This window comes from Rutidosis leptorrhynchoides, chromosome 4 (genome assembly GCF_046630445.1).
Source record: "Rutidosis leptorrhynchoides isolate AG116_Rl617_1_P2 chromosome 4, CSIRO_AGI_Rlap_v1, whole genome shotgun sequence".
Lineage (NCBI taxonomy): Eukaryota > Viridiplantae > Streptophyta > Magnoliopsida > Asterales > Asteraceae > Rutidosis > Rutidosis leptorrhynchoides.
In genome coordinates, this window is record NC_092336.1 from 448,708,441 (window position 1) to 448,721,684 (window position 13,244).

The following is a 13,244-nucleotide window of genomic DNA, read 5'->3' on the forward strand; positions in this document are numbered from 1 at the left end:
TTTAAACAAGAACCGTATCATGGGGTGTTGTGGTTATTTTTGGTGAAAGTTTATTATGGTTGCTCTAGGGTGAAGATGGTGGTGTTCCCACGATTAAATCAGAAACGTAACTGCAGCCATAATTACTCAGTAAATGGTTTCGTCATTGGGGTTGCAATCTAAACCTGGTTTATTATATACTTGTTCAAAGTTCTTGGTTTAAGGAGAGACGATGTGAGAGAGTAATGGTGACGGGTTTAATGGTAGCCATATAATGTTGTGAAGATGTAAGTGGTGGTGTGTGTGTGTCGATAGTTGTTGATCATAGATTGTGATGGTGGTTCATAGTGATGAAGTAATTTATTTGATGTCGAGGTGGTGGCGAGTGTGTCGGGTTGGTGATCAAGAAGAATCATTGGTAGTGATTATGAGGTAGTGATGGACTTTGGTTATGGTGTAGAGTTGTAGAGGTGACCGGTTGGTGAAGGTGATAGGATGATGGTGTTTTTCTTTGATTATCGAGTTGTTCATGGTGGGTGATCCGTGGGTGGTGATGATTATGTTCGGTGTTGTAAATAACAAGAAAACTAGTTAGTTTGATGGCGGTTTTTGGATTGTTTTCGAGCAGTAAACAATGGTTCATCATGTGGTGATCTTGATTGTTTTGGGTTTCAAGAACCAGGAATAACTTGTATCATTTTTCTCTTTATTTTCTGTTTTTAATTCTTCATTTACAATAACAGATAACAGTATATATTGAGATTAATCAAATCATTGGGCAGTACATATGAATAGATCAATTTTTGTTTGTGTGTAGACAATTGAGGTCTACTTTTGAAATTAAGGAGACAAGAAGTACCAAAGTTATGTAGCAGGTGAAATAATGGTACGATTGAAATAGATGGGTAACAGATTTGGAGATAAGAACAAAAGTTTAACACAGCTTGATTGCAACCAGTATCTAAATCTGATTCGTATATATCTACATCTGTTTCTGAATATGATATGTTTTTGTTTATAAATATAATACTGATTACTAGTACGTATTTGTATATATTTATATATACATCAGAGTATAGATACGTATTTATACTTGTATCTGAATATATCCTGTGTAAATAAATATATACTTATAATAATAATAATATTAATACTAATAATAAGTTTATAAATAATAATAATAATAAAATTAATAATAATGATATTAAATATGATACTCATTTTAATAATAATAATAATTAATAATAATAATAATAATAATAATAATATTAATAATAATACAAATAATATTATTAATATCAATGTTAATAATAATAATAATGAGAGTAATAATGATATTGATAAACTTGTAGTAATACTTAATATATTAATTTTACACACTGATGTTCGTGAATCGTCGGAAGTAGTCAGAGGTCAAAAGTATATATATGAACATAGTTCAAATTTGTAAGATTCAACGTTACAGACTTTGCTTATCGTGTCGAAATCATACAATGATTAAGTTTAAATTTGATCGGAAATTTCCGGGTCATCACAGGATGGTACTTATGAAGAAATACATCTCTATTGATGATCAGGTGCTTGTTATGTTTTCATTTGATTTGATATATAAAGAGTTGCTAGTAGGTTTTTCGTGCTTCACAGAAAAACTAACATTGATTATTTTGAATGATCTGTGTGCAGATTAGTATTGTAAAAACTTGTAGGCAGCTTAGTGTTAGTGATTGAGGTTTTTACCAACCTGGTTATCGTGAAGGAACTAAATTACATTTGAAGATGATGTGTCTTGGTAAGAATTGGGATCCCGAGAGTAAACTGTACACTAAAATGAGGGCGGTTGATATTTCTAAACCTCCTGTTATTCCTCAAGTGTTTCATGATATGGTGAAAAAAGCAATACATGACTCGCATGCCCATATTAGGAATGGAGTTCCTGAAGCTAATGCAGAAGCACTCATTCCCTTAATGGGTGATTTTCAATGAGAGGTTCATTGGTTGTCTCCAATGGAACACTTGTTGAAGGTTATCGTTTGCTTTTGTGTTCTTTGTGTTTCTGGTGTTCTTTGGAACGGATGGCGCCATATGTTGATACTATTTTCCGGCTAGCGGCTGATGTATCAGTACAATAGTAGAACTGCTCAGTGGGGTGGGGTATGTTGTCGATTGATGTTTGCCCTCGGATAAATCCTCGCAGACCCGGATCACGAACAAAGATTACGTGGGGTGGCCTTATCAATCTGACGGGACCAAACTGTGAGTTGGTCGGTTTAGTGTAATGATGCTAAGTGGTTAAGTTCTAGAGTGAGAGAGTACTATGCGTGTGAGAAAAAGTGTGTTCTCTGTCACAATTTACCGAATGATGTAATGTGGTGACCCATGGGGTCTATATATAGGCACAAATCCTCCGTGATATTTGGATACACGTGTCAAACGATGATTAATTGATTTGTGTGAAGTATGCGTGAATCAGACTTAGCGCAATGGTGGCATGTGTGCTGCTCACACGCTTATTTAAAGGGCTTAAGCATAGAAGCTGCCTTCAGGGCTTACGCATGACGCTGAGCGTCATGTTATAGTCGTAAAACGTTGAACGGCCAAATTGTTACTGCTATTGTTATGCGTTTCGAGTGCTTCTTTATTATGAAAATGATGTTTTTATGCGTGTAACCCATATGACACACCATTAGGGCCTGCTCTCTGCATTGTCAATTTTTATTCAAAAAGTGGCAAGCTTGGTCTCCATCAGGTTTAATTATATACTACAGTACATACTAAATTATATTAGCGACAACATTTTGAGTTTAGGTGGCATGCTATTTTTTTCAACTGATTTGTATTATAGTTAGTGTTTACATTGCATTTTTTAGTATAATAAGTTGATCTTCTTATTTGCATTATGCCAAGCAATTGAGACTCATACTTTCAAATTTGGATCAGTTGGGCCTTTAGAAAATTAGGCCTATCAATGTAAATAAAAATAAATAAAAAATTCAAGGGGTTTTCCTACCTATTGGGTCCTATACAAAATATAAAGGAACGTGTCCAATGGGGGTATCAGTTTCTAAAGCTCAATAAATAGAGACAAGTCTATTGGATTTTGTGAATGAGTCAAATGGGTCGAACATAACAAGTTGCATCCGTCAAACATTCATGAAAGTATTCATGGGTATAACATTTATTATTATTATTATATTATTATTATTATTATGTATATTAATATGTATATTAATATAATATTTTCTTATAACAACCTTAGGGTTGTCATTAGAAATTCTCATAATAAATATAAATAATAAATCATAATATCTAAATAATAATATAATAAATGTAATATCAAATATATAAGTATATGACCCCTTTGGACCCATTTGACCCATGGTCCGTTTTGTCCCATTACCCCAACCTGACCCATTTGAACCCGTTTAAAAACTTGACCAGTTTGACCCATAGCTATTTCAACCCAAAATCGTTTTGACCCGTTACCCAAACTGAACTAACCTGACCCGTTTGTCATGTTTAATTTGTATATGGGTGAATTGTTAGTCAAAGTAGCTCCAGTATAATGGACTAATGGAGTGTGTCTATCTTGACTGTTTGGTCATTTACATGTAAATTTGAGTAATCTGAGTTTTTTAAACGCGTTCAAATATATGCTATCTGATTACTATGACTTGAAACAAAAAAATTTCATCCAAACACCATCTTTTGGAATGTGTTTTGGTACTATCTGATTATGATTATTCTGTATCACATCAACTTTTATAAAAAAGAACTTTAAGTACCCTTTAATGGAAGTCATTTGACAATCACAGCTTTTGCATACAAATGTTGCACTTTCTAAAACTGACTGCTGATTGATTTTTTTTTTACTACTCATGATAAGGGTGGTCTTGGAGTGATTAGTATGAGTTATCTTAATAATAATGCTCTTATTTATAAATGGAGATGGAGTATGTTCATAACAAAGATCATATATGGGTCAAAATCATCCAAGCTAGGCATTCAACCGGATGGGTTATTCCCTTGCATCAATCATTCGGCTGCTGGGTGTTGGGAAAGAATCAACAAATGTATTATTTACTTTCATTCTACTGAGCTTCTTCCTTTGTCTGCCATGTCAATATGTATCGGTAATGGTAGCTCTACAAATTTTTGTACATATAGGTGGTGTAATGGGAACATTCTCAAGAATATTTATCCTAGGCTATTCTCTCTTGATCTGAATAAGCAATGCTGTTTGGTTTCAGATATAGATGGGTGGACAATGGTTGACATTGGCTTTTAAGAAGACCAGTTATAGGTGGCAGGCAGGGAGTTGGAGCAACTCAATTTCCTTAAGTCACTCACTAACAAAGAAGATAAATAGAGATGGTCGCTTGCTACTGATATTACCTTTTCAACCCGATCTATCTGCCTTTTCTTGGATTGGTCTATGGATGTTTGCAGGTACACCTATTGGAATAAATTGATCTCAGCGAAAGTTCTAATATTTTACTGTCAAGAAGAGCCTTCGGGATTGGAATGTGAGCTGTCAAAATTACTCATGTTCGTTATGTAGCTTTGCGGTTGAGGATACTGCCCATATCTTCTTTCACTATCCAACTGCAACACATGTTTGGGCTTATATTGCTACCTGGACAGGCCTCGATATCCCTAGATGGTCAGATGTTAATAGAGGTCAAACAGAATCCGAACACATTAGGCACATATATGTTTATATTTAGCAAAGATTGTATTAGTTATTTTGTTACCAAAACAATGGAGATATGCTAGGCTGTAGATTTCTTGTAAATAGGCTGTAAACGTATTATATATACGGATGTTTTTGTATGAATAAAAACACACAGAGACTAAACATATCTTTTATGGTATCACGAGTCTAGGATTCTCTCATCTTCTATTTTTTTTCCATCGCCAGTCTGCTTTTTCCTTCCAAATCACAATGGCAGCCATTTCTCCCAAACTACACCCTGCAATCACTGTAAATAACATCAAAAACTTTATCCCCATTGTTCTTGTTATGGATAACTCACAATATGGTTCTTGGGCAGAATTGTTCAAGATCCACTGCCGCGCATTCGAAGTTCTCAATCACATCATCCCTGCTGCTAACAGTTCATCCACTTCTGAAACAACACAAACAAATACCAACACCACTCAAACCAACACTAAATCATGGGCACGATTGGACGACATAGTCCTTCAATGGATATACAGGACTATATCACATGAATTACTGCTCGCAATCATGTCTCCTGATCAAACCGCCAATCAGGCATGGGAACGCCTTAAAGACATCTTTCAAGACAATCAACATTCACGAGCTGTTTACCTTTACCTGCAACAAAAGTTCTCTAATATTCGACAATTTGATTTCCCTAACATCGATGCCTATTGCCAGGAAATCGAATCCGTTGGTGATCAATTAGCAAGTGTAAGCGTCAACAAAATCAATGATGATCACCTCGTTCTTCAAATAATTACCGGTCTCAATGAAGGCTATCAAAGTATGGCTACTAACCTGCATCATCGTGAAAAGCTTCCCTCTTTCTACCAAGCTCGCCCATGTTAATTTTGGAAGAAACCCGAAAGATGAAACAAGCAGCCCTAGCCGCCAATCACTCAAACACTACCCTACTTACAACCACTCAACCACAAAATTTGAAATCCAATATGCCTGGTACCAGTCAATATCGTGGGAATGCTTCACGTGGTGGTCAGAATTTTAATCATGGCTCACAAAATCGTGGTCGGTGTAATTTTGGTCGTGGCAGAGGCAGGCACCAATTCGGATATTCATCTGGATATCAATCTGGACAAATCCACTCAGGCCCACATAACTTTCCCCTACACAACATAGGTTACGGCCCATGGACTTGGCAAAATACAAATTGGACTATGCCACCATGCCCTTACCCTACTGCCACTTGGACTAGGCCCAACACTTCTAATGGACAGCAAGGTATCCTAGGCCCACGACCAAGCCAAGCTTACGCCCAATCTGTCTCCTCCAACACGCCTACTGCCACCGATATTGAAGCTGCACTTCACACTATGACTTTGAATCCACCTGAAGAGAACTGGTACATGGACACAGGAGCTACCTCGCACATGACCGGTACCCAAGGTAATCTTATGTCATATTATCATTCGAGCTTACCGCAAAATATTATAGTCGGTAATGGCAATGGAATTCCAATTAAAGGTCATGGTCACACATACTTACCCTTCTCATCAAATCGACCCTCTATCTTTCTAATATCCTACATTCTCCTAGTTTAATAAAAGATCTTATTTCCATCCGTCGTATTTCTATTGATAATAATATATCTCTTGAATTTGATCCTTTTGGTTTTACTGTGAAGGACTTTTCGAAGGGGACTCCTCTCATGCGATGCAATAGCACTGGTGATCTTTATCCCCTCAATCCATCCAAGCTACAACAACTTCACTCACCTTCTACTTTTGTTTTGCTTCTTCATCAAAATTATGGCATCAAAGGCTCGGCCATCCCGGACCTAACGTCATCAATTCTCTTAGAAATAAAGATTGCATTCATTGCAATCCTAGTAATAAAAATAATCTATGTCAAGCTTGTGTTTTTGGCAAGCATATTCGTTTACCTTTTCATGCTTCTAATAATACTACTTACGCACCTTTTGGTATTATTCATAGTGATTTGTGGACATCTCCGATTCTTAGTAATGGTGCGCATAAATATTACTTGTTATTTCTAGATGATTATACCAATTTCTTATGGACCTTTCCTCTACACTCTAAATCTCAAGTCTATAACATTTTTGTTCAATTTCATACATACGTACAAACTCAATTCGGAAAACCAATTAAATCTTTTCAATGTGATAACGGTACCGAATATAATAACAATGCATTTCAAACCTTTTGTGCTAAACATGGCATCTTATTTCGCTTTTCTTGTCCTTATACTTCTCCTCAAAACGGCAAAGCCGAACGAAAAATTCGTGCAATTAACAATGTCATGCGAACCATTCTATCTCATTCAAATGTTCCTCACCGGTTATGGTCACACGCCTTAGCCATGTCTACATATCTCCTAAATATAATCCCAAGTAAATTACTCCACAATCTCACCCCAACTCATCTTCTTTACAATCGAATACCAACGTACCAACACCTACGTCTATTTGGTTGCTTATGCTATCCTCTTATCCCCTCTACCACCATACATAAACTTCAAAACCGATCCGTACCGTGTGTCTTTCTCGGTTATCCGCAAAATCATCGCGGATATATATGTTACAACTTGTCAACCAACCAAATAATTATCTCCAGACATGTTTTATTTGATGAGTACACATTTCCTTTTTCAAATAAAGACTCTACACCTAAAAATACCTACAAATTCTTCTCTACTGGTCTTCACCCATTACTTTACCCACATGTCTCTTCCACTAGGCCAAATCAGTCCACAACAGCAAGCCCACAAACCCCCTTATCCGATCCACAAGTTGATCCACTATCTCCCTTACAAGCTGGGCCGCCTCTATCTCCACATTCTACTCCATCTAGTCCAACACCCACCAGCCCACAATCTACTAGTTCACCCCTTCCACAAACTGACTCACCTTCCAATATCTCTACAAGTCAACCACCTACTGACTCCGTTCATCATCGTCCACGTCCTAATTCTTCCATCCCTGACACACGTACTATCGTTACTCATAGCATGCACGGTATTTATAAACCAAAAACCCCATTTAATTTGTCTACCTCTATCGATGACTCCATATCACTGATTCCATCAAATCCGAAACACGCTCTTTCTAACCATAATTGGAACCGTGCCATGATCGATGAATATCAAGCTCTTATTGATAATAAAACACGGGTCCTTGTACCTCGTCAAGAACACATGAATGTTATTCGCTCTATGTGGATTTTCAGACATAAGACGAAATCTGATGGGTCGTTCGAACGATATAAGGCACGGTTAGTGGCGGACGGTAGATCACAACAACAAGGTGTCGATTGTTTTGACACATTTAGCCCATTGTCAAGCCCGCTACCATACACACAGTTCTAAGCATTGCCGTCTCTAAATCATGGTCCATTCATCAATTAGATGTTAAAAACGCTTTTCTGCACGACAACTTAAATGAAACGGTTTATATGTATCAACCAATGGGATTTCGTGATAAAAGTCAACCTGATCACGTTTGTTTATTAAAACGTTCACTTTACCGTTTAAAACAGTCTCCGCGTGCCTGGTACTAATGCTTCGCCGATTTTGTAGCCACCATTGGTTTTGCTCATAGCCGGTGTGATCATTCCCTGTTTATCTACAACAACGGTAACGATGTGGCATACTTGTTGCTATATGTCGATGACATTATTTTAGTCACCTCTTCTCATACTTTGCGACACAACTTCATGACCATACTTGCTAAGTAATTCGCAATGAAGGATCTTGGCCCACTTAGTTCGTTTCTTGGCATATCGGTTACACGTAGTCAAAATGGATTGTTCTTAAATCAAACGGCTTATGCAAACGATATAATTCAGCGTGCGGGTTTAAATTCCTGTAACACAGTTTCAACTCCAGTCGATACTCAAGCAAAACTTAGTGGTACATTAGGTGCGCCATATCACAATCCCACCGAATACAGGAGCTTAGCTGGCGCTTTACAGTACCTAACGTTTACTCGGCCTGATATTTCGTATGCCGTCCAACAAATCTGCCTTCACATGCACGCTCTACACGAATCCCACATGCTCGCGTTGAAGCGTATTTTACGATATATTAAGGGCACCACATCTCTTGGTTTATTTATTACAAAGTCTTCATCGAATTCACTTATTTCTTATACGGATGCCGATTGGGCAGGGTGCCCGGATACTAGACTTTCAACATCGGGTTATTGTATGTATCTAGGTGATAATTTAATTTCATGGTCCTCAAAACGTCAAGCTACTGTCTCACGCTCGAGTGCGGAGGCTGAATATAGGGGGGTTGCTAATGTGGTTGCCGAATCGTGTTGGGTATGCAACCTTTTGGTCGAACTTGGTCACTCAGTCCGCAAAGCCACCTTAGTTTTTTGTGACAACGTAAGTGCCATCTATTTAAAAGGGAATCCCGTACAACATCAGCGAACCAAACATATTGAACTAGACATACATTTTGTACGCAAAAAGGTTGCACGCGGGCAGATTCGAGTCTTACATGTCCCAACACGTTACCAAATAGCGGATATATTCACCAAGGGATTACCACGTATTCTCTTCCAGGAATTTCACAATAGCCTATGTGTTTGTAATCCGCGAGTATCGACTGCGGGGGAGTAATAGAGGTCAAACAGAATCCGAACACATTAGACACATATATGTTTATATTTAGCAAAGATTGTATTAGTTATTTTGTTACCAAAACAATGGAGATATGCTAGGCTGTAGATTTCTTGTAAACAGGCTGTAAACGTATTATATATACGGATGTTTTTGTATGAATAAAAACACACAGAGATTATGTAAGACCCGAATATTTGTTGTGTACACATGTGTAAATAAGCTACTTGAAGTGGGGTTCTTGTTGTACATTTAAAAAGAAGTCAGAATCTGGCCTGGTGATATTGCGCGCCGCGCAGCCTTCTGGCGCGCCGCGCCACTTGCCTACGACAGATTCCCCTTTCTTTTTAAATTAGATATTTTGAGGGTATTTTGGTAAAATCACTTGGAGGCCGAATTTATTACCCTAGATCAGTTTTGGGGAGCTCATTTACTACTCCCACAACAACCCCATCTTCTCCAATTAAACTCTAGAGAGAGAGTGCAATCCTTGAGAGAGAAAGCTCCATCAAAGGGTGAAAGAGGTTGAATCGGGTCTTAGTGCGAGTTCTAAAGTCGTTCATCTAGTCGCTAGCTACGTAGTGATTGTGTTGGTAAGTCCTAAAACCTAGATTCTTACTTTAATTGCATTAAGGGTTAGGGTTTGGGTTAGTGATGCACACAAAACCCACTTGCTAGTAATTTGGGGGTTTTGGGTGAATTTGGGTCATGTAGACTCAAAGGTAACTAATTAGGGTTTTCAAAGTGTTAATTTATGTTTATGAACCTAATTAGTTAGTTAAAGCACTAGAACACTTCAATGATATGTAAATGGGTGTTAATTGGGCATGGATGACCCAAATGGGTGTGTTGACCTTGAAATGGGTCAAATGGGTCTTTAATGACCTAAGTGGCCTAGTAATTATGAAAACGAGTTAGCCTTGTGACCTAAATGTGTTTTAAACCCATCTTGACGAATGATTAGGGTTTTGGTGTGTGTTGACCCAATGTAGGGTTAAGGGTGCAAATGGGTTGAAATTGCACTTTGGGTCAAAATGACTTAGGAAGGGTGAAAGAATTGGTTGACCGACTTGAGTTGCATTTGATAATATGTATAATGTGATAGGTACGTTACTTTGAGGTTTCGCAAGCTCGGGTATCTTTTCACAAGACTTTGAGGTGAGTGGAATGATTATATGCGTATGTATATAATGTATCTATTTGTTGTAGCGTGAAAGGTGTAGTGTCGAGGTGTTAAGACACCACGTTTCACGTGAAGAGTGTAGCATCGAGGTGTTAAGATGCCACTCGGGTGTAGCATCGAGGTGTTAAGATGCCACCTAGGAGTGTAGTGTCGAGGTGTTAAGACACCACTCCGTAAAATAATGAGTGAAGCATCGAGGTGTTAAGATGCCACTTGGGGTGAAGTGCCGAGGTGTTAAGGTGCCACCCTAGGGGTTAGTGGTGCGAGGTGTTAAGTGCCCTAACGGATGTTATGAACACCGATGGCGTTTTCGCGAGCGCCGTTCCCTTGTACTATTGGTTAACCATGGTTATTTGTGTTGTAAGCATATTATATTATTCGAGTTATATTTATATGCGGTTGTTATGCTAGCTTGTGGTATGGGAGAATTATAGCTTGATATTGCGACGATAAGCTAATGTTGTTTGCTAGCATGTTTGCGGTTGTGTAAGTGTATGCAAGTAGGTATAATTATATATGTATTCGTATAATTATTGCATTCACTAAGCTTTGCTTACCCTCTCGTTGTTTACCATTTTATAGGTTCGGTTTTGGACAAGGGTAAGGGCATCGTTTTGGACTAAAGATCCCGCTTGATGCTAGGGGACGCTTTTGGCTTTAGTAGATCTTGGAGTTTGACCGATAGTTGGGTAGTTTAATCCCAAACGCCATGCTCATTGTGTAGTTTGGAACTTAAACTTTTTGGTGGTCGAAACTCGTAAATTGTATTAAACTCGTAAAACGGCCGATGTGGGCCCCGCTTGTAAAACTTTAATTTTATGTTTGAAACATGTTAGTTTTACATATTTGGTTATATGGTAAAAAGCGTTTTGTCTAAAAGTGCCGGGAACTAGTTAATCTTTTCGCGGTTAAAAGTCCCGGGGACAGCCAGATATGGCGCGGCGCGTGGGCCATATGGCGCGGCGCGCCGATGGTCTGCAACAGAAATTTTTTTTTATTTCGTATTTTCACAAGGTTTTGTCGGGTGTTGGTTTGGGTTGTTACAAGTGGTATCAGAGCATGGTCTAAGGGATTTAGGTGACTTGAGATAGGCGCCTAGACTTAGACTTTTTGTGTGTGCGCTATGCGGGACTTGTAGGACTTTGGGTCGGATCGGGATTGGTTTGTGCATAGGTTTATGTAACTAATCATGCGCTAATTGTTATGTATGTTTAGCGAGCTTCGAGCGAGATGGACGTTGTACTAGCAAGTTAATGCGACGTACTCGCGTAACAATGATTAGCTACCATTGTTACGGGCGCAAATCGTGTCAAACAAGTAATGTACGACGATTGTTGAGCGAGATGGAGTAGTGTGGTATATGTATGTCGTTCCTTTTCGTTTCGTTGTTTAATCTACATGCATTCTTTAGAATGAAGACGGAAGATGGAACCGGAACGGACGCGCCTATTCATGAGGGGAAGGATGAGTTAACATTAAGGATTGAGGCGGAGTTTGAACGCTATATCTTGATTTTCGCCAACAAGGTTAAGCAAGTTCTCCAAGAGTCGTTCGAGGGAATAGTGACCGAGATGGTTCGAGACCGAGTGCCTAAGGTCGTGAAGGAAGAGTTAGAAAAGAGGTTTCCTAAACCTCAAGGTGACGGTGACGAAGGAGCAGCTATGGGGATTGAATCTCATGCTTCAAAATTTGCTGATCACTCTTTGGGTAAGAGAAAGTTAGAATCAAGAGGTGCTCCTAGTAAAAGGGCGAGAAGTACGCCCGGAGGTGTTGAAATAGTGAAGAAGAGGAGTAAGACAGGTTATGGGCCTACGTGCTTTCGGTGTGGAGGACGGGGTCATTTTGCACGGGATTGTACGAGTGTACCTTTAAGCACGATCAAGTGCTTTATTTGCCAAAAGAAGGGACACCGCAAGTCAGAATGTTCCGAATCGTTTGTAGATCGGGTTAGGAGGTTAGAGCGTGACTATCTGATGATCAGTGGAGAGCAAGGGTCCAACGATGATGTTTCAGGTATTTTCGTCTTTGGTACAAATATGCCTTATTATTGTTTATTTGTGCCGATGGATTCGTGTATGTATTAGGGACTTAAACTTTGCTTCGAGATCTATTTAGACTCAAGTGAACTCGGTGAAGATTCGATTTGTTGATGGTTTTGATGATAGTGCACCAAGGTAGCGCCTGAGTCATTGACTCGTGGAAACGCGCCCTGGGGACGAATGCATAGTGGTAATACGTGGTATTGATGCGGGTGACATTCCTAATGGAAACACCCTATGATGACATTTGTATTGACGGACGAGGGCGTAAGACTTGGTGCAATCAAGCATTTCTTAGTGATAGGGTAAATGAATCCACTAAGCCATGAGAACGAACTTTGGCGTTAGGTTGTGAGCGCGTGTTCGCGTTTGTAGTGAAGTGGGTGAAACCCTTGAGAGCATGTGTGTATCGTTGACCGGATGCTTTCGTAGTGGTAACGGGTAGAAAGGATTTGATAGTTGGAAAAGTCTACCTTGCGGGTAGCGGTAATTTCATTCTAAAAGGATACGTGTTATGTTGACATTGTGTCATCACTTTAGTGGCGCAATCGGGTGACGGTAGACGTTAGTATTTATTATTATCGAATTTAGCTCTCGAGAATTCAGGAAGAGGGACCGACGCCAAGTATGGTCGTGTACGACGGTAAATGGCGAAATCGTTTGACTTTGTAATCTTGACGATTTGATTTAGGAACGAGGTTCTACTTTGGGAAGTTGGT

At 38.9% G+C, this 13,244-nt stretch overlaps 2 protein-coding genes across 2 annotated transcripts; both read left to right on the forward strand.

Annotated features, from left to right (window-relative positions):
- Positions 1-4,921: 4,921 nt before the first annotated feature.
- LOC139842168 (uncharacterized) lies at positions 4,922-5,551 on the forward strand. Its single transcript, XM_071832339.1, has one exon. It carries the CDS (start codon positions 4,922-4,924, stop codon positions 5,549-5,551), a length of 630 nt encoding a protein of 209 aa, XP_071688440.1.
- A 2,867-nt stretch (positions 5,552-8,418) lies between these two features.
- On the forward strand, positions 8,419-9,303 carry LOC139842169 (uncharacterized mitochondrial protein AtMg00810-like). The gene has a single exon (XM_071832340.1). It carries the CDS (start codon positions 8,419-8,421, stop codon positions 9,301-9,303), a length of 885 nt encoding a protein of 294 aa, XP_071688441.1.
- Positions 9,304-13,244: the final 3,941 nt, after the last annotated feature.